We start from the raw sequence: 22632 nt of genomic DNA, 5'->3' as shown, positions 1-22632 counted from the left end.
TAAATAACATATCATACTGCTAAATAGATCAGTATATTAATATGAAATTAGTTCAACAATTATATTAACCAATGTGAATAAATCAAAATAAAAGTCCCACCTCGATTGCAACGGCCAAAAAGGAAAACTTGTCGGGCGATACCGATATTTTTAGAATGGCCAAAATCTTCCTTGGCGATATATCGGCCGATCATTATTTGAATATATTTTAAAATGGAATTTATTTCTGTACAACAAAGCTGAACTTTCAGCATCATTACTCCAGTCTTCAGTGTCACATGATCCTTCAGGAATCATTCTGATATGCTGATTTGCTAGTAGATCTATACAGGTGGAGCTGGGGAAGGTGGCGGGTTTCAGATAACTCGTGCTGCAGGAATCTCGAGTGAATACTAGCAAGCCATTTAAATACAAGGCAGTAAGCTCACTGGCTGCATATGCAGCATGAACCAATCAGCTTGTGCTAAGTCCTTTAACTCTCTGAACATCATCAGTTAAGTTAACACCCCATCAGCCAGCGCCATCTAGAGTTTCATGGCTGAACTACATATTTCTTATTACTATCAATATTGAAAACAATGCTTCATATTTTTGTGGAAACTGTGATACACCACAACTAAAAGAAACAATACAAACTTCAATTTTAAAAATGGAAAAATTATTTAATATTGTAATAATATTTCATAATATTGTTGAGCATTAAATACTTTTTTCAAAAAACGTAACTTATATAGTATATAGAAGCTTTTTTTTCTTTTCTTTTTTTTCTTTTTTAGAGTCAGGGCTATTTATTTTCACGGTAATGTTTGTTATAGTAATTAACAAAGTTAATATAAAGCATTGCCCGTCCCTGTTAATGTGCCCCTACAGAATCACAAAAGCGCTGTGTTGTCCTACTGAGCATTTCCTGTCTGATGAGGCCGATCAAAACCGTCCTCTCATTAGTGAAACAGCAGGAGTAATTAATTGTGTGTTTATTTTTAGGGGCGGCAGAGAGCACGGGACTAAATTTAGCATGTACAAAGATCAGTGGGGCCAGCCAATTAAATGCAGGCACAGCAGAGCCCATCAGGGTACCTCAGTGCCAAAAAACGGTAAACTGTAATACAGTACACTACAACAAACCCCTTCTTCCCGTGTGTATCTGCTTCCACAATGTCATACTGGATTTCACAGCAAAGATTGGGCCGATTTGCCCAGGCACGTGCTGCATCAATGGACAACGTCCAGTCAATTTGATCCAGTTTGTCATAACAGTCCTAATCAGGGTCGGTCAAACACAATCTACATCATATATAAGTACACACACCACCAGCCATTGGAAATTATGCTTACTAGTCTGCTTGACTGCATTAGTTTGTATAAGAAGCAGGAGAATATGACTTCACAAGCCAGTAAGTGACATAATGTAAGTGATGCCATGTGCTGAGTTTGATTGACAGGTTCTGTTCTGCAGTATCAGCTGGTTTGGGAAGTAATCCATAAAAAGAGAGAGAGAAAGAGAGGGTCGAGAGACACAAAGCTGAGCTCAGCTGTGATCCATACTTCTGCAGCACTATTCGTTTACATGACAGCTTCGCCAGCCCGGCCTTGACATCTGTCAGTCACACGCACCACGGTCACAGTAATAAAGATTTAAGAGCTTCTAAAAATACACAGCAGGACACTAAGACACAAATGCGGGCAGAAACAGTCAAGGCGTTCCATCTCTCAACGAGCACAACATCAGCCCTTCATGAGGATCATTAAAATGCAGCCACAAAACTAGCAGACAGGATGCTACTCAGCGTTTCAAGACAACATCCCTGACCTAAATGCACTTCAAGCCTCTAGAGTAAAACAAGGGAGAGACGAAAAAAATGTTGGAAAGAAGTAGAACAGAGGGATCTCATTCATAAATGCAACCATTTATGTAAGAATGATTTAACAAAAGTTTGCATAGGAGTTTGTTATATATGCAACTTAATGGAACAATTTATGTAAGAATTTAAATCAGTTTACATTAAAAAATTGTTGCGCACAATCAAGCCAATGAAACAAATTTTGTAAGAAATGTTTGATGAACGAATAAGAACAGAAGGTAATATTCACATAATTCTATGCTGTTTTGCAAACAATTGACAAAGTTAATTTGCTAATTAAAAAGCAATGATTTACACAAATGGTTATGCAGATTTATTATGCACATAATTCTATGCAATAAATTCAATTATTTCACTATGAACAATTCAAATTCAGACACTTTTAAAAGAGACAGTTTACAAATGAATTGTATTACATAGAAATGTTATGCATTTAATAAACTCAATGTGACAATATATTTGAGCATGAATTATTGAATTATTTATGCAGAAATTTGATGTGCATACGTTTTCTGTGCGATTGATTTTACGAACAGAATACGTAGAAACATGCTCCATTTACACAGCCAATTCAAAGCAAACAATCTGTACAGACAATCTACATAATTTTATTACGCACATGATTTGTTGTGATTTTCTGAATGATTTACCCAGAAATGTTCTATGTTCAAATTAAAAGCGACGATTTACATACATATTTTTACAAACAATTTACAGACATTGATTATGTACAGAATCCGTTCAATGCAACAATTTGATGATTTTCTGAATGATTTACACAGAAACTTTATGATTTACACAGAAAATCTATGTAAGAATAGATTAATAAATAATTGACATAGATATTAGTTTTACTTGTATTTCAGCTCATTAATAAAGCCGCTGAAAAAATGACACCCTCCTGGCAGCTTTGGTGAACTATTTTCATCGGACTACGATTTGGGACACTAATCTAAATCTCAGATATTATTTAGGACAGATAGTACGTGAATTGGGTTGCAGGGTCTATTTATCACACTCATTAGGCGTGACCTAAAGAAGCAGGTGCGAATAAACAGGTCAACGCAGGTGTGGATCAGTTTCTGATGGAACTATTCTGTAGAAACTTGAATGCAAAATGCATTTCTTTTACCCAAATTTCAAAACAAATTTCTATATAAAATAGTTCAATAACCAAAATTAATTACTATTGTAGAAAACGCTAATACGCTTTTGAATTAAGGCTTATGATTTTTCACTATGGCTTTCCCAAATTCTGTTGATTCTGTGCACGCTTAAAAATTTAATTTGTGAAAGATTATAATATTGCAGCTAATTTGTTGATATTCCAACACTGATTCAATTGTGCGAACAGCCATAAATCACAATACAAGGTTTAATATGATCCATCTATGTGCTTCTATTGAACACTTACAAAACTCATCCCCTTCAACTCTTTATCATCAGATTACAAGACCTCTCCTCGTTCCTCTCTAGCTTGTTCTCTCTTGCTTTACCTTGTTCTACATCCTACATCGCTGGCTCTTTCCTCTCGATTTCTCCCGTCTGCAGCTCATTTTGAAATCAATGATTTCAGAACATCATTTCCTCGCATTTCCTGATGCCTGAAGGGCCGTTCTTATTCTGGGCCCATTTTCTCTCTCTCCATCTCTCTCGCTCGCTCTCTTTTTCTCAGTTGTCGTGAGTCTGCTGGGCTTTGTGTGACGGTTCGTATAGTCGCCATCATACTGCTGGCCCGGATAGCAGCGGGACTATCTTTAACTGTCCAGTCGAGAAAACTGCTCGGAAGCACTCGTAGCGCTGCTGCTTTTGCACTGAAACCTTGGTGGCATTTCAAACCCTAGCAAACCACCTAGCAAGACGACAACGAGCAACACTCTTCAGCAGACTTCAAAATGACACACATTTTTGCACACATTTAAATCACTGCATTATTCACAGAAAAGCCAATCCCGGAATACACTGTAAATGAATCCAAAATGGCGAGGGAAATATGTGACCCTGTGCCACAAAACCTTAAGTCTTAAGTGTCTTTTTCTTTTTTTAAATATATGGTTTATTAGGATCGGACAATATTTGGCAAGATACAACTATTTGAAAATCTGAAAATCACCTTTGAAATTGTCAAAATGAATTCTTAGCAATACATATTACTAATCAAAAATTAAGTTTTAATATATTTACAGTAGGAAATATACAAAATATCTTCATGGAACAGGATCTTTACTTAATATCCTAATGATTTTTAACATAAAAGAAAATCGATAATTTTGACCCATACACTATTTTTTTGGCTACTGCTTAAAATATACGCCAGCGACTTAAGACTTGTTTTGTGGTCAAGGGTCACATATAATTTGATTGTGCTTTCAAAACAGAACTCCAATTCAAGCAACACAGTAATCAAACTGTTTTTCATTAGCAGAGCAAATATAAAAGTATCTGGTAGAGATGGGCCAGAATTGTTGAGCTAGTATACTGAAGCTGAAGCTGAATAACAGGTTTAAGGCAAGAAGTCTGAGCACTGAAACATACACATCTAAGATAATTCAATAAACTTTGCTCATTTTTTTTTCTCAACATAACATTACTTCATCTCCTGCTTCTGCTTTCTCAGTCAACCTCTTGGCTGATAGAAGGCTGTTAATACAGTTTTGGGTATACCAGACAAAACAGATAATTTTTTTTGTTGTTTGTTTGTTTTTGGCTTTCCATGTTTGAGACCATTGCAATAAAAACATCCAAAATCTAAGTGTTTTTATTTAATTGCACTTTATCTTTTTGCATATGTACATTTCAATTACTATGTACAATTTGCTTAATTTAACATTTTTGTTGTTATTATTATTATTATTATTGATTGACTGATTTAAATGCATGCATATTAGTTCATATTCAATTAAACATTGGCTCATTTGCATTAAAATTAATGCAGTCATTATTAGGGCTGGGTATCGATTCAGATGTCCCCATTCGATTCGGTGTGAAAACACCGCGAGCATCGTCTGCGATTGTGTAAGCATCGCCATCCATTCAAATGCTTCCACAGATTTGTGGTATTACTATAAGATTTTACCTGAACATTGCAAATCACGCTTTGTTCTTGGTTCTTTTCAACAGTATCTCCACCTTGATATGCACTGAATGAGTGACAGGCTTTCTGTTGTAACATTGCGCAAGGTGAATAAGAGGATGACATCTAGCGGAAAAGATCGATTCACGGCTTTTGAGAATCGATATCGAATCGATGTCATTTAAAAAATGTTTAACCCATTTTGCCCAGCCCTAATCATTATTAATGTAATCATTCATCTAGAGAAGTATGGTGATATCTATTGGTTACATTTATTTACCCTTTTTACCTGCCTTAATATTTTTGCAATGGTGCTTAAAAGATGACGCCATTTCTCAAAGAGAAACCAGAGAGGTGCAAATTCTCAGTAAGGTAAATAAAACTCTCATCTGCACCATCAAAGCAACATTTGTGTACCGTATTTTTCAGACTATAAGTCGCACCTGAGTGTAAGTCGCATCAGTCCAAAAATACGTCATGATGAGGAAAAAAACATATATAAGTCGCACTGGACTATAAGTCGCATTTATTTAGAACCAAGAGAAAACATTACCGTCTCCAGCCGCGAGAGGGCGCTCTATGTTTTCAGTGTAGTCTACAGGAGCAGTGAGCAGCAAAGAGCGCCCTCTCGCGGCTGGAGACAGTTATGTTTTTTCTTGGTTCATTTCTCTCGGTTCATGTCAAATTAATTTTGATAAATAAGTCGCACCTGACTATAAATCGCAGGACCAGCCAAAGTCCGGAAAGTCCGGAAAATACGGTAGTTGGCTTGCATTAGATGGTTGCTGACAAAATAGGGAGCGTTCAGTGAGGTAGCACACTAGAATGTGAAGCAGTCATTTTGAGTCTCCTGCGTGTCTGCATGGCATGACTCACATTAGAGAATCTCAGCTAATCTCGCTCGAACACCAATTTATGATAAGAAATTCTGAGTGTCTACCAGTGAAAGACCTCAGGCAGTGTTCATATGCTACTTTAAGTCAAAAGTACTAAAGTACTTTACTTACCAAACACATGATTCATTTCTGAAGCTTAATAAACACTCATTTTTCAGCTATAATTATCACATGCGTTTTAATCAGCAGCTAAAAAAAAACAACACAGCAAAAGCCACTTCAAGATCTCCAAAGAATACCGTGGTACAAACACGGTAATACCATAGCATTTCTTATGGAAATGTGTAAATGTGATGCTCCATTCATCCCTGAATTCATCTTATATGTCGCTGGGAGCAGATTGGAGGAAGACAAACTCATTACCTGCTTAGTTAAGCAGGCTAATAGAGAACAGTGGGCATTGATAATATTTTTTGTAGAAATCAAATTTTTTTTCTGATTAAAAGAGACAGTGGATCAATTCCCCCTTTTAATGCAACAGATAAGAGTTTTACACCACGATTTTCAATGGCTCGACTTCCTGCTAGGAGAGAGCGATTGTTAGCGCTGCTCACCTCCAGAGCTTTGCGTTTCCTGTTGAGCAGTTTGGCGATGTCTCCTGCCACCTTCTCTACCAGCTGCTTGGGCGTATTACGCTCCACACCAAAATGATTTCTCTTGTCAATGTAAATCTGTGGGAGGCAAAAGTCAAAGGTCAGGCATGCAGAGATTTCCTTTGTGATCAAACACATCAAAAATGACAGAATTTTGTAGCTCAAAACAATATTTCATATTTCATATATGAAATTCAATATTTAGAAGACAAAAATAAAAGAAGTAAAATGTTGAATTTCTTAAATGAATAAACAAACCATTTCAAAGCATTTATCATCATTTTAATGAGCTCTTAAAAATAGTAGCATCTTAGTTAATATGCTCCAGTAAGTTGAGCAAGCATTAACTAGTCTACTGGTAGATTCTAAGAAACTTAATCGTCAAATAAATAAGAAGACTACAGAAGACTAGATTCATGTTATGTTGCATGTTTCATGCATGTCTTAATTGTTTAGCTTATTATTTTATGTATGTATGAATGTATGTACACATATATATATATAGTTAATATATTTTATTATTAATAAAAATCATTATTAATAATTACACATTATTATATATAAACTATTTAATATTATATAAGAAAATGAGTTAAACATTATCATACATGAACGTTTGATTGATAAAAAAATATTTTATATATTAATATAATATTTTATTCATATAATATTAAATAATATAATATTTTATGTTCTATTTAATATATAAGTATTTAATAAATTTAATTTACTTATTCAATTATAACATTTATTTTTCTGATATTAAAAATGTCTTTCATAGGAGTGTCCTGGCCAAGACTGGCTGCACAGTAGCATATATACATCACATACTAATAAGACAGCATACATACATTAAACAAAATATTAACAATTTTAATGCCATGACTTATCCTCCAGTTGCCAAATAAGACTTTCAATGTTCCAACATAATTTAAATATTCCAAAATATTTATATGTGGTTATCTATTTCATATAACCACACATCAAAAAAGCAAAATACTTCAAAGACATTTAATCAAACATAAATGTTTGCTGCATTTAAAAAACCGACAACATTAATTTAATTTAATTAAACTAAGTGAAAAAGAGTGCAAGTCAGGACACAATCTGATGTGGACTTATGGGTCTGCATTGTTCCTAATGTCAGCACTTTTCAGCGGTGATTTACACACAGCAGGTCTGGTCTTACAGTCTGACTCAGCACACCACCGTGACGTCCACCGTAATCTGACCCCCTGGGATGCCCACTTATCCCCTCCACCCCAGGGACTCCATTACCCACAAATCCATCTATGTCAAACTGAGGACTAGGCAAAAAGCCAAAAGCAATCTCCCTAGAAAGAGGGATGCGTACACACACAGCTGGCGGAGGCTTTAGTAAGGGCTCTGGCCTCTAACATCGCGTCTGAAGCTGTACGTTCCCCTGTTACCAGATGATGGCTAAAACACAAGCACTGTTTTACGTCAACTTGAGAGAACTGGGACAGAACTGGCGTCTGTGAGAAACTATTACATGGAATGGGCTGGCGGCTGAAGAGGGAAGGGACATTAGTGTAACCTAGTTTTAAGACTGTGATACTTTTTATTTTTGGAATACAATTATAAAGCCCTTGAAAAAGTCATACACACAGTTATGCCAGATACTAATCTCATAAAACAAGAACACAGTTCCTATTTAAAGTCAGTACACACACACACACAAATTAAGATGTTCATGGTTTACTTTCTGTCTTAGGATGTGATGAAGACTAATGCATAATGCATTTCTGTCAGAACACAAATACTGCCCCCTAAATGCCAGGAAGGTCATCAACAGCATTAAAAAGACAAAATCAGATCAATTTTGTGAAAAGTTTGGAAGCACCTAAACCAGAAAGAATTAAACGAATCAAAAATACTGAATATATAGTGAACAATTGGTTATACTGGATGTATGTTGGACACATTTCTGCTTTTCCTTTACTACTTCATTCAACGCACTCAAACAAACAAATAAAGGCATTTGGGCTGGTTTTTCCCTAAAAGAAAATCAAGCATTTATAAGCCTTACATTTCCTCAAAGATCACCAATCAAAATTACACATTTAGCTACTTATATTATTTTTTAAATTATTTATACTTTTCAGTATTAAAAAGAAAAAAAATTATATTTATATAACATTTACATTTTATATAGACTATGTTTTATAAGGCAAAGCAAAGTGACTAGAACCAATAAATAATCTTTCTTATTTTTTATTTTTTGGATTTTAAATGCCCTCGATATGTTCAAAGGAAAAGAAAAACAATATTTAGATACACAACCAGCGCTAAACCTCCCTTATTGAGATGCAGTAGGCGATTATTAACAAAACAGGTTTAAATTTAATCTGTAAACATTTGTATTCAGTAAAGTGTGAAATGCTGGAGTGACTCATGGACTTTAGCTTTCAGGAGAAGAAATTAGGTCAAAATGTGGAGAAAATAATATACTTTAGATTGTGTGTGTGTGTGTGTGTGTTGAGATGAAGGAAGCAGGAACAGCAGGCAGTAGGGTCTGCTGTCTGGGTCGGGCCAAGAGATCTAGATGAACTGGGCCAAACACACTCACACCACTGAACCAGAGCGAGCAAGAGCCTGTCCAATTCAATATGCTCCCATTGGCAGTCACACATCACACACACATAAGTACATAATGACACTCTCAAACAAACACACACAACACAAACTAGTGTGATCTCCAATAACAGGACAGAAACAAAACACACAATGTCTCATTAGTGAAGAGACTCATCCCAGACTGTGCTATAAACACACAGATGGTGCAAGAGAAAAAGCTGTGTGACCAAAATATGGTCTGAGATCAAGACACAAAATGCAGACACTGAAAGAAAGAAAGAAAGAAAGAAAGAAAGAAATTATCATATTGTATTTTTTTATGATTTACTTAAAAAAAATAAGGAAAACAACATCATTTATTTCTAAAATATAATCATAAATAAATAATTATATACATTTTACAAATAATTTATGTAAATATATAAGAAAAATAAATATTTACAATATATAATATATATATAATGTATTATTTCTTTGTTATATACTTACATTTTTTAATTCATAATATACATATAAAATAATATACACAAACACACATATATATTAGTATTTGACTGTGACGAGTGGGGCGGGTGGAGTGATTGGGAAATGAGCGACACCTGCTCGACCCACCGGTCTCGAGTCCCACGGAGGAGATGGAGGGATATAAAACCTGAGCGACGACAGTGACGGACGAGAGAGGACCAGGCCTGGGTTTTAGTTTTAGTTTGCTTTTTATTTGTGCGCGTCAGTCGTCCATGAGGGGCTGACGCGCTGTTTTGTATTTATTTTGATTATTAAAGCTTTCATTTTGATTGTCCGCCGGTTCCCGCCTCCTTCTTCCCATAGTTATGGAGTTTTAATAGTTACATTGACAAACAAATAATATTTTTATGACATTTATAAATATTATATATAAAAAATATTACATTATGTATATGTATTGTATGTATCTATCTACATTTAAATATATAGAAATAAAAAAATTCTAAAAAATTTTTTTTTACATTTATAACATAAAAATGACACAAATTTAATGTATTAGTATCTGACTAACACTTTATTTTTTTATGAAATTTATAAATATATATTTATATACAGTACATGTATTGTATGTATGCATATATTTTTATGTAACTGTACATTATTTTTTAATATGCCTTTTTAATATTCAGAATAGAAAATTTTTATTGTTAGCTATTAATAATAAATGTATTATATTTATTAATATTGGCTTTATACCAGTTTTCCTTTTCAAACACCACATACAAAGCAGCAAAAGAGTGTAAATTTGACCTTGTGTCTTATTTTTGTTCATCGCAAAAAATTTTGTTTGAGGTTTTATCTTTTTTTTTTCGCAACAGGCCCACGTCGTGGAGAAAAACGGCTCCGCTTATCAGCCCATGAAGGCGGACTGTTGACAGAGACAGATGCTGCATCATTAAGGAATATTAGTGGGCTCCGCCAAGCAGACAGCACACGCATCCCGCCAGGCACAGGAACAGTTCAATAAAACAGAAAGAGAGAGAGAGAGAGAGAGAGAGAGAGAGAGACGGCAAAACTAGTCAGACAATGCTAAAGGCAAGCAGTCAATGGAAGAAAAAGATATGGCCTCCAGAGATTCAAACGGAGAGATTCGATACAGATGTGGCGAGACGGAAAGGACTAAGGGACTTGAGTGACAAGAAACATACATAACTTGTGCGCTACTCCTGACAGAGGCTGGAGACAACAGACTAATAGAAAAGGAGGTCTATAGATCAAGCAGGATAAGAGCAGGCGGAGAACTCGAGCTCGGGAGAAAGAGAGATGGACGTTTGTTATGAGAAGACAGTCGTGGCTGCTGTTTTTATCATGTTGTGCTTTGAAAGCTGTGTCCTTAAGACAACATAAAATGCCGTTCAAACCATTTTACTTCCACAACAGAACTTTCAGAGGGACATTCATTGAACTGCATGGTCTCAATATGACAGGTGGTTGAAGGGGAGGAGCTAAAAATAAGAGGTCATGATGACATCAGCTGAAGGAAAGTCGTTTGAGAGGCGGAGCAAGGCTGATGAAAGATTACAGATGCACACGGAGGAATGAAATCTGAACTGACAGGTAGATTCTCTTCGGCTGTCACAGAAACAGATGTGATTTGTCATCTATCCAGTGATATCTAGGGACATTTTATACAGCAGTCTAACTAGCTTCAACAGCTCAACATCCTTGGTTAACAAGTTTTGCAGAGACCAGCATACAGAAGCTTTGTGTTTCTTTAACTATGAAGACATTTGGCCATTATTTATTTTACTTTGGAATTAAACTCTCACTTCTTACACTCTAAGTGGTTTATTTAATGCCTCCTAAATGATTAAAATGCATAACACATACACATTTATTTCAATATTTTCTGTTCAAATTGGACTCCTTTCAAATGCCAAGGCTATAACACTAAAATTACATCCTAAATAAACACAAACAATATTTTTTGCAAATTTTATAAATTTCACTAAAGGGTTAGTTCACCCAAATATTAAAATGATGTCATTAATGACTCGCCCTCATGTCGTTCCAAACCCGTAAGACCTCCGTTCATCTTTGGAACACAGTTTAAGATATTTTAGATTTAGTCCGAGAGCTTTCTGTCCCTCAATTGAAAATGTACAGTATGTACGGTATACTGTCCATGTCCAGAAAGGTAATAAAAACATCCTTAAAGTAGTCCATGTGACATCAGAGGGTGAGTTAGAATTTGTTGAAGCATCGAAAATACATTTTGGTCCAAAAATAACAAAAATTATGACTTACTTCAGCATTTTCTTCTCTTCCGGGTCTGTTGTGAGCGCGTTCATGGCACTGTTGACGTACGACGCTGCTGACGTGTTATCTTTGTTATTGGGCGCACCAGAAAACACGTCAGCAGCATCGTACGTCAACAGTGCCGTGAACGCGCTCACAACAAGCCCGGAAGAGAAGACAATGCTGAATAAATTCAACTCGGCCAAAACGCTCAATTCACATCATGTCTTTCGCGATGCCTCATTCGCGCGAATCGTGCCGCAGGTTGTCTATTCGCATCTTTGCATTGACTTAACATGTAAATCACTCGTGCTTAACGCTTCATTCATGTCTGGTGTGGACGCACCATGAGACCATAGTAAAACAAAGTCAAAATATAATACGCATTTGAAAAAAAGAGAGGGGGAGAGAGTTGAAAAAAATTCAAGAAAGTTTGAATGTGACCTTCATATAGTAAAAAAGAAAAAGTTGTTATCTACTGTTTTAATAAAAATCATCTCTTTGGAAATAAAAGTGTCTGAAGCTAAACCTGCATGTAAATTTGTGCTAGTCTCTGGCTGAACCCAGTGGCAGGAATGGCAACAAATCACAACTGCTTTCAGCGATAATGTGTCTGATTGAGCCAAACTCTGAAAGATATCACATTAACTGCTGGCTCGTGTCACTGTTTATGAGGAAACTGACCATTTGAGCAGATGGTGTATTAGATGAGTGTGCCGATGCTGAGCAAAAATGCAGCAGCTTCAATTCACTACTCAAATATACAGTTGATCTGGTTGTTGCTCATCATTTCAGACATTCGCACAACCTAAAAGTACACACCATCAGCTGGAAAATAGCGCACACAGTCATGGTCAGAAGAGCGGATATGAGAAATGGAGACGTCAGGCGCTTCTTAGTGAGAAAAAAAGCCTCTATCTATCTCTTCGTACTCATCTCTTTATGATATCAGTCTTTATGACAGATATGAACGTCAGCTCTTTATTAACTTGCTGATAGAGGGGATTGTGTGTGCATCACTTCCTGTTCTTTATATCTTTTACCCTCTACCTCTCAATCACTCTATCTTTCTGTCTACTAGCATAAAAGTTCCCTCATTCATGCCTGATTCATTTAAAGACAGCATGAAACGAAATTCTGTTGCTAATTCAAAAATTTTATGAGAATTCTGTTACCTAAAATATCTAATTTAAGGTCTTAAGTTAATATTTAAATAATTGTTTTAAATTATTTCAATATTAATTTTAAACCTTCAAGTAGATATTCACATGTTCACATTTCTCTCATGTTGGTTAACCGCTACATGACAAGTAGGCAAACAAATCTAATATTCATTTTTAGTAAGCATTTTATTTGGCTTTTTTCGTATAAGATTTATTCATTTATATATACACAAGTATTTTATAATTTATTTATTACATATTTGATTATTATTTTTATTTCACCTCTCCTTGGACTGTCACCTTATCGTGGTGGAGAGGTTTGAGTACCCGAATGATCCTGGGAGCTATGTTGTCTGGGGCTATATGCTCCTGGTAGGGTCTCCCAAGGCAAACAGGTCCTTGGTGACGGGCCAGACTAAGAACAGTTCATAAACCCCTTTATGTTAACAAACAAAGCAAGGACAGACACGTCACCCGGCATGGCGCAGCCGGGGCTCCACCCTGGAGCCAGGCCTGGGGTTGGGGCTCGTATGCGAGCGCCTGGTGGCCGGGCCTCCCCCCATGGGGTCCGGCCGGGCTCAGCCCGAAGGAGTGACGTGGGGCCGCCCTCCTGTGGGCTCACCACCAGCAGGAGGGAGCGTAAGGGGCCGGTGCATAGTGGATCGGGCAACAGTCGAAGGCAAGACCCCTGAAGACCCGATCTCTGGACACGGAATCTGGCTTTAGGGACATGGAATGTCACCTCGTTGGCGGGGAAGGAGCCTGAGCTTGTGCGGGAGGTCGAGAGGTACCGACTAGAGATAGTCGGGCTCACCTCCACGCACAGCTTGTGCTCTGGAACCACACTTCTTGAGAGAGCCTGGACTCTCTACCACTCTGGAGTTGCCCATGGTGAGAGGCGGAGGGCTGGAGTGGGTTTGCTTATAGCCCCCCAGCTCAGCCGCCATGTGTTGGAGTTCACCCCGGTGAACGAGAGGGTCGCTTCCCTGCGCCTTCAAGTCGGGGATAGGTCTCTCACTGTCGTTTGTGCCTACGGGCCGAATGGCAGTGCGGACTACCCGGCCCTCTTGGAGTCTCTGGGAGGGGTGCTGGAAAGTGCTCCTAATGGAGACTCCGTCGTTCTACTGGGGGACTTCAACGCCCACGTGGGCAGTGACAGTGACACCTGGAGGGGCGTGATTGGGAGGAACGGCCCCCCTGATCTGAACCCGAGCGGTGTTCTGTTATTGGATTTCTGTGCTAACCACTGTTTGTCCATAACGAACACCATGTTCAAGCATAAGGGTGTCCATCAGTGCACGTGGCACCAGGACACCCTAGGCCGGAGGTCGATGATCGACTTTGTAGTCGTGGAGGCAAAAAATCGGGCCTGGGAGGAGTTCGGTGAGGCCATGGAGAAAGACAATCGGTTGGCCTCGAAGAGATTCTAGCAAACCGTTCGACGCCTCAGGAGGGGGAAGCAGTGCCCTAACAACACTGTTTACAGTCTTAGCCAGGGTACTGGAGAGGAGAATTCGGCCGATAGTGGAACCTCAGATTCAGGAGGAACAGTGTGGTTTCCGTCCTGGTCGTGGAACACTGGACCAGCTCTATACCCTTTCCAGGGTGCTGGAGGGTTCATGGGAGTTTGCCCAACCAGTCCACATGTGTTTTGTGGATTTGGAGAAGGCATTCAACCGTGTTCCTCGCGGCATCCTGTGGAGGGTGCTCTGGGAGTATGGGGTCGGCGGCCCCCTGCTTAGGGCTGTTCGGTCCCTGTACGACCAGAGCAAGAGTTTAAGTCAGACCTGTTCCCGGTGCATGTTGGACTCCGGCAGGGCTGCCCTTTGTCACCGGTTCTGTTCATAATTTTTATGGACAGAATTTCTAGGCGCAGCCAAGGGCCGGAGAGTGTCCGGTTTGGGGACCATATGATTTCGTCGCTGCTTTTTGTGGATGATGATGTCGTGTTGGCCTCCTCAGACCAGGACCTTTTTCGGTTTGCAGCTGAGTGTGAAGCGGCTGGGATGAGAATCAGCACCTCCAAGTCGGAAAAGGGTGGATTGCCCACTTCAGGTTGGTGGAGAGTTCCTGCCTCAAGTGGAGGAGTTCAGGTATCTTGGGGTCTTGTTCACGAGTGAGGGAAGGATGGAACAGGAGATTGACAGACGGATCGTTGCAGCTTCTGCAGTAATGCGGTCGCTGTACCGGTCTGTCGTGGTGAAAAAGGAACTGAGCTGTAAGGCAAAGCTCTCGATTTACAGGTCAATCTACGTTTCGAAATGAGCTTTCTCTGTAGGGTGGCTGGGCGCTCCCTTAGAGATAGGGTGAGAAGCTCGGTCACTCGGGAGGAGCTCAGAGTAGAGCCGTTGCTCCTCCACATCGAGAGGAGCCAGCTGAGGTGGCTCGGGCATCTATTTCGGATGCCTCCTGGACGCCTTCCCAGGGAGGTGTTCCAGGCATGTCCCACCGGGAGGAGGCCCCGGGGAAGACCTAGGACACGCTGGAGGGACTATGTCTCCCGGCTGGACTGGGAACGCCTCGGGGTTCCCCCGGAAGAGCTGGAGGAAGTGGCTAGGGAGAGGGAAGTCTGGGCGTCTCTGCTTAGACTGTTGCCCCCTGACCCGGCCCCGGATAAGCGAAAGATGATGGATGGATGGATGGATTTTTATTTTAATTGAACTATTTGTTAAACAATTATTTAAAAAAATATTTTGGTTATTTAGAAATGTTTCAAGTTCCACCTATTATATAAGTTCCATTATTATATAATGATATAATACTAGGGTTGGGAATCAAAAATTAATTCCAATTCCAGAATCATGTACTTAACTTCAGGAATAGGATACTTCTTGTAAAATGTAAATTCCACCTATCAATTCCTTTGTGTGCATCTTTTTTTTTTAGGTGGTGAAAAGGGGCTGTAAAAAATGTGTTTCTCTTTGAATCATTCATTCAAGAGATTCATTCAAAGACACTGATTCAGCCAGTGAAGAAACAAGTAAATCTTGAGTGAGTCATTGAATCATTCCATTCATAAATTCCATGAGATTTTGTTTAGTTGTCTAATATTTTTTCAGAATTGTAAAAAAACTACTACCTCCATTATAAAAATAAAAAAATTCCAAAGTCTTTCTATTTTGCACACAAACAGCTCTTAATTGAGTCCAGTTTTGTGTAGCTGTGTGATTTTTGTTCATTGTATTCAGCAGCAATTAAATGTTTGGCAAAAAAAAGAGACAGAACATGTTTGACAATTTTTTTAACCACATTGGAAACTGAAACAAGGAATCGATAATAATCTGAATCGATAAGCGGAAACGGAATTGATAAAATGATACCCAACTTATACAATATACAAAATGTCACAGGTTCCAAAAAATATTACGCAGCAAAACTGTTTCCAGCACTGGTAATAAATCAATATATTAGAATGATTTCTGAAGGATCATATGATTCTGAAAACTGGAGTAACAGCTGATGAAAATTCTGATTTGCATCAATGAATTAAATAATATTTTAAAGTATATTAATTATGTCTTATATATGTATAAATATCCTCTGATATGGAGAAGAGTGAAAACCGCTCAGTTACCGAACATCTGAACATAACAAACCAAATGCACATTGATGGATCTTCTTCCATCTGTTCTGCAAAACATAAACAAATGTATATTTTTGCAAGTGTAAATATTGTGTAAATATCAATATTAATTGTGTCTAGACAAAGGCATTCCTCCTGGAACAGAGCTAGCACAGTTTTGGATGGTATTCATTTTGATACTCTGTGACAGCTTATTTAATGTAAAAATGATACATTGTATTCAACAAACTAATGTCATAATAGTACCTGGTACTGTAATAGAAAGTAGCCTATCTAAGTTATACCTCTTGAACTGTAGACAGCACACATGTTCATCTAATAAAGATCTTCAACGCTAGCAAACAATAGCTTTTGCAGATTTGCTTTCAAATGAGTGTAGATCCAAAGTCACGTCTGCAACGCTCTTGATGTTCTTAAACTTTCTGTTACAACTCTGAGTGAGAACTGCTTCAGACGACAGGGAACTGATTCAAACTGATTTACAAACTAATTCAGTGGTTTGCCAACTGGTTTGATCAAGCTTTTACACAGAATTGACTCAAGAGAATGAATCATTTGCGAATGGGCATCACTCATTGCCAAGCGAAAAGTATAAGGCGCGTTTGGAATAAACTGAAGCATTTATAACTTGTATTGCATTAAGATAAAGTAACAAGAAGAGTGTCGCCCACAATAACGAAGTAAAAGTACAGATTTTTCCCAAAAAATGACTTAAGTAAGACTAAAAGTACCCATCTTTAAATATACTCCAAAATTAGTATTAGTTACCCAAAAAATTTACTCAAGTAAATGTGACCAAGTAAATGTAACTCGCTACTACCCACCTCTGCCTAAAGTCAATGTCACAACACAGGAAGCAATTAAGGAAAATTGTGCTGTAATCTGCCAATTATGTCTGCGTTCCTTGGATAGAGCTGATAACTAATTAATGTAGAGAAGGTGGAAACAGGAAACCAGCTGTGACACATAAGTTCTCTCTCACACACACACAAGCAGACAAACACACACTTCAGGCTGTCTTTGATTGAGTTTGACACACACACTCTCACAGTTACAAACCTCGAAGCCTGATATCTAGAAGTTGTGTGTGTGTGTGTGTGTGTGTGTGTGTGTGTGTGTTGAGCTCATCATGCTAATCACTCCACTATTTCCTGCTTTGCTGATGAAGGTCGTCATCTGTCCATCATCTTGAGCACAATCTATCGGCTGCACACATTTAGTCTCCTCTCTGTATTATAAATGGCATTTGTTAAATCATTATTATTTCTATTGCTCATACTTGTGCTTAGAGATCTTAAAAGCTCCTATGCATTACACTTTGTCAGGAAAATCAACTTCAACAACCCAATATCACAGCACAAACCACGTGTCATGTTGAGGAGTAGTGTGTGCTTGATAAAATGCCCAATAAACACCTAGAATCATACTGGTGTTTTTCACGCACCACTTTAATTTGCTTCAGTTGTTAATGTCTCGTCTCCATCTCACTGTCTCTGGCTCCTGTGTGAGAGTCCGTAGCCTGCAGGCTATTACTCAGGGTTGAGCTAAAATTAAAGTGTGTGTGATTAAGAATGAGAGCATGTTTAGATGTTGCTCCTAATTGTTGTCGATTACCGAACAACCGAAAGCCTTTTTTTCCTGTTTCTGTTTTGGATTAAGTTACTTATTTTATACCGAACATACTCTCACAGAACTCCCAGAAACAGATCATACCTCAATGATTCATCATTAATCCTCTCTGGGCAGAAGACTGAGGCATGTTTTATGATTGTCCATATGCATGGACCCAAACATAGACTTAATCTTCAAAGAAGCCAGACTGAATTAAGATATCACTCATAGTATCAGCGCAAATAGATGTGGATGGAATCACAAACGTTAGTCAAGAACCTCAAGCTAATCAAAAACAATAATAATGTTTGTGCTGTGACACAAAATCAAACTGCCTGATCAAAACGCATCAAGTCACAATCCTGTGAAGAATATTATAATCACATATAAGTTGATCTTTCATCCCTCAAGAGACTATTAGTTATGCCTTATTTAAATATCATCTTTGTCTCAGATGTTTTTATGTCTCCTCTAAAAGGAATGTGATTGACAAACAGTAATAGTATTGAGATAATTAACTGATGTGGATGGCAATGCCTAGATAATTTGCTTCTAGGATCATTTGTTGAGACCTTTTTTAGGAGAAACACTGAGAAGCAGGGGAGACTTAAGAAAAGTCTCAATTGCTCTGCACTCAATCCATCCGTCTAGCTGAAAAACCTAGATATTACTAATGGTTTTTATTTCCCTACACTGAGAGAAAAAAAAGTGGGGATGGATTTAGTTTGAAACAAATTTCACTCAGACATTGGAAAAATGTATAAATAATTACAGGAAAAAAACAAGTAAGAATGATGAAACTGGTATAATCCCAATAACCTTTTAGACATTTTTTCATCTTTTTTTTAATCATTTTTTTTCTCTAAATCACAATACTAGACATCCAAAGTCACCTCATAGAAATGTTCTTGTAAAGCATACTCCAATAATCTTTGTTCTATTTACTACATTTTTTTTACAGTGTACAAGCCGCTTATTTTGATCTATTACTTTTTCTGTAATTTACAATACCAGATGTCCAAAGTCACTCCATAAAAATACATTTTCTTTCTGAAAATGCTCGAAAATGCATAAAACGATGACTTCAGATGGCTTTGAGAGCCGTTTCTCCTTTCATGAAGGGATTTGGGGATTTTTATTTCCACCTACAGAGCATGAACAGGGTCACTTGGTAAAATTACATGCGAATATGTCCTTGGACAATACGTGAAAAGAACGGTGTAATCGCAGCCTTTCTTATCTTTGAATTCTGCTGAACGCATTTCTGTAAAGGCGGCGAAATGTCACCAAACGAGTCCCCTACCACCTCAAATGTCAAATGAATTCTAAATGTGCAGCCATTGCCCTTGCGCAGGCTAAGTCAATAAAGTTAGCTCTCACTTAAGGAAATATCCCTGTCTCAGTCCATAGAAACCCGTTCAGATATAAAGCCATTAAATTCAGTTTAGAGTGATTTATTCAGCTGCGCAATGAGGCATGAGCGAGTGAGATACATGTATAGGGGGGGTGGGCTGCTTTCAGCCCTGTGGACAGCTAATGATGGGATGACCGAGAAGTTTGGGAATGTTTTTTTTTTTTACCTGAAGCACTGATGATTTGCTCACAGGCAAGGAAACAACTTCATGTTGACTTTGACACATATGCTCAAAATATTTTTTAAATATGCGCTCCCATGTGACAAAATGATTCCTCTCCGATACGGTCCAAATCATCCCAGCTGGCTTTTTTCCCTCTCCTTCTTATCCTGATAAGTGAAAACATCATTTAATTGAAGGCCACATACTGTTAAACTCAAACTGCAAAAGAACACTGTTTTACAGCTACTACCCTGACAGGAAATTTGCAAACCCAGACAGCCGAGGAGGAGGAAGTTGATGAAGGCTGGCCAGATGTGCATCCCGCTGGTGAAACGACAGGTCTGATCTGCCTTTAATTGTTCGCCATTATACCCCCCGAAGAACGCAATTAACACAAGGAATCTTTTGATAAATTGGAATTGAGCTCATGTCCACTGATGGGGTATTTGATTTGAATCCAATGTGTGGCTTTATCTTTAAACATGGCTCCAAAATACACACAATTAAAATGATCTAGATTTCAACAGAACGACCCCTAAAATCTGATCTGATATTATCAGCTGTCACAATAAAGACAGTTAAATTTTTACTAAAAAAACTACATTTAATACTTGGCCTTAGAAACGGTTATTGGGATGCAAGTTTTAGCAAACCTCACTGACAAGGTCATTGGAGGAAACTATAATGACTTGTTGAAAACAATAATTGGAGCGAGTTGTTCAAATCACCTTACAAGTGCATTTGACCTTCGCTGCCACATGAGCAGTGTGTTTACCAGCCCTTCACAAACAGATTTCTGTTCAAGTGCAGTTAGAAGATTTCAGAAGACCTCAGAAGGGCTGTTGAAGCTCAGAAGACTGCAAAGGGTTACCAAAGGATTTCGCTTTACAATCAGAATGAAATCCAGCACTGCTGCTTCTCTCCGCTGGAGTGGCTGTCCTACAAAAATAAGTCCAAGGGCACACTGCAGAATCCTCAAACAATCGACGGAGAACTCTAGGGTGATAGCTAAAGATCTGCAGGGATCACTCGCACTTGATAATGGCTGTGTTCCTGAGCTGACAAGAGGAAAAACACTGGAGATTGCTGGAGGTTCATCGACAATGAAAAATGCAATAAAAATAAAAAATGAATGCTGCACATACTGTATTAGGTTTAAATCAGGGTGCATTTCATGCATTACATGTACATTCATAAAAAATAAAAATGCATACATTTTTGTATAAGCAAAAAAGGTTTTTAAGAACCATTAAGATTTTTGCTTTGTGACATTTTTATGACAACTAAGCATTTATTACTGTTAAGTGTATACATATTTTTATGAGTTTTTAATATAATAATTATTAAATGTTAACAAAAACTATAAGTATTTTCTTTTTTTAAATAGTCAATAAATATATTTATTATTATTGCAAAATTCAACAACAATTATCAGTTACAATAAAATAAGCTTCCTTTTATTAAGTTAATTATGATTTCTTGTTTCTTATGATTTTGGAGTAAAATATATAGTTGACAGGTTTTGAGAGATTCCCTAACCCCAAATCATCCTGACTTTAAAATAAATAAGTTTTTTGGGAAATGAAATATTAAGTCTTCATTAATAGCCATTTCCAAATTCACAATTTGGAAACGAAGATTTCCAAATTCTGACATAAAATTGAAGGAAATACACACAACCTAAAACTCTATGAGAGATGACAGGACCAAAAACTCAGATCCTACCACTTACATATATCATTCAGTTTATATTGTTCACAATAAAAAGGGAAACACACGCGATCACAAGCTTTTCCATCAATGACCTTGACTGTTTAAGCCGTATCCATGTGTATAAAAGTAAAAAAAAAAATAACAAAGTTACATCATCTAGGTGCATATACTGTATCTATAAGTTTATTTTAAAACATAAATTGTGTTTTTGCATAGATATACTGGTGTTTCAAAAGCATTTTCATATCTTAGATTTTTGCAGGCATGACTGAAATCTCAAATATGTTTGTCTCACATTACAAAGCAGCCTTGGATATTCAAATATCATGTGACATCAGCATTTAGCATAAATGCACATACCCACACACACAACATTCAACATGTTCAACATGAAGCAGATAAAGCGTGCAAGAGAGCGTTGGGAGACAAAATGAGAGAGTAATTAAAGGGATGTGCCGCCCATGTAAAACGCCAATAGGGTCAAAGCCCTTTAAAAGAGACTGGTGAAAAGAGAAGACACTTAAAGGGAAGTGTAAAGAGATAAGGCTTTTAGCATGCTGTGTTAATGTGTACGTTCTGTTAGAGCAAATAAAGAGCGGACGACGAGTCTCTGAGGAGGTCAGGAATTTATTAAAGGAGTAATTCACCCATAAATGAGCGTCCTGTCATCATTTACACACTCTCGCTTCACTCCAAACCTGAATGACTTTCTTTCCTCTGTGTGACCCAGTGGTATTTTAGTGTCATTAGCTATGATTACATCTATGAATTTGATCTGAATTAAAAAATAAAAAAAAACCCTGGAAGGAAATGCATAAATATTTCATAGGGCCTTAAAAAAGTAATTTTTGTTCAACTTTAATTAAATTGCTGCTGAATTGTGTAAATTTCATGATGCTTTTTTGTTAATAGAATTTTATTTAACCATTAAAACAGAGTTTAAAAAAAAATTATGGAATTGAATGAATTTTGTAAAAATAAAATAAAACGGAATTTGGGACAAAATAAAATTGATTTCATAGGGCCCTAAGTTCAGAACAACCAAATTATGACAGAAAATTAATATTTAGGTTAAAAACCCCTTTAAATTCACAGCTTTGGGTTGAAACATAGCTAATAAGATTTTTAGTTCATTTTTATTAGTATTTTGCATCTTTAAGTTTAAAGATAAAGTTTAATGATTGAAGTTTAAAGATATAT

General features: G+C 37.4%; 1 protein-coding gene across 3 annotated transcripts in view; it reads right to left on the bottom strand.

Annotated features, from left to right (window-relative positions):
• The window catches only part of LOC132160759 (voltage-dependent calcium channel subunit alpha-2/delta-2-like), a 302784-nt gene that overhangs the window by 151364 nt on the left and 128788 nt on the right, over positions 1–22632 (bottom strand). For all 3 annotated transcript variants that reach the window (XM_059570442.1, XM_059570440.1, XM_059570441.1), the window contains exon 3: positions 6386–6502. In XM_059570442.1, coding sequence (XP_059426425.1) covers positions 6386–6502 — 117 coding nt within the window. The remainder of the gene's footprint in view (positions 1–6385; positions 6503–22632) is intronic.

The sequence above is a fragment of the Carassius carassius genome, chromosome 17 (assembly GCF_963082965.1).
Source record: "Carassius carassius chromosome 17, fCarCar2.1, whole genome shotgun sequence".
Classification (NCBI taxonomy): domain Eukaryota; kingdom Metazoa; phylum Chordata; class Actinopteri; order Cypriniformes; family Cyprinidae; genus Carassius; species Carassius carassius.
This window is presented reverse-complemented; position numbering and strand designations above follow the sequence as displayed.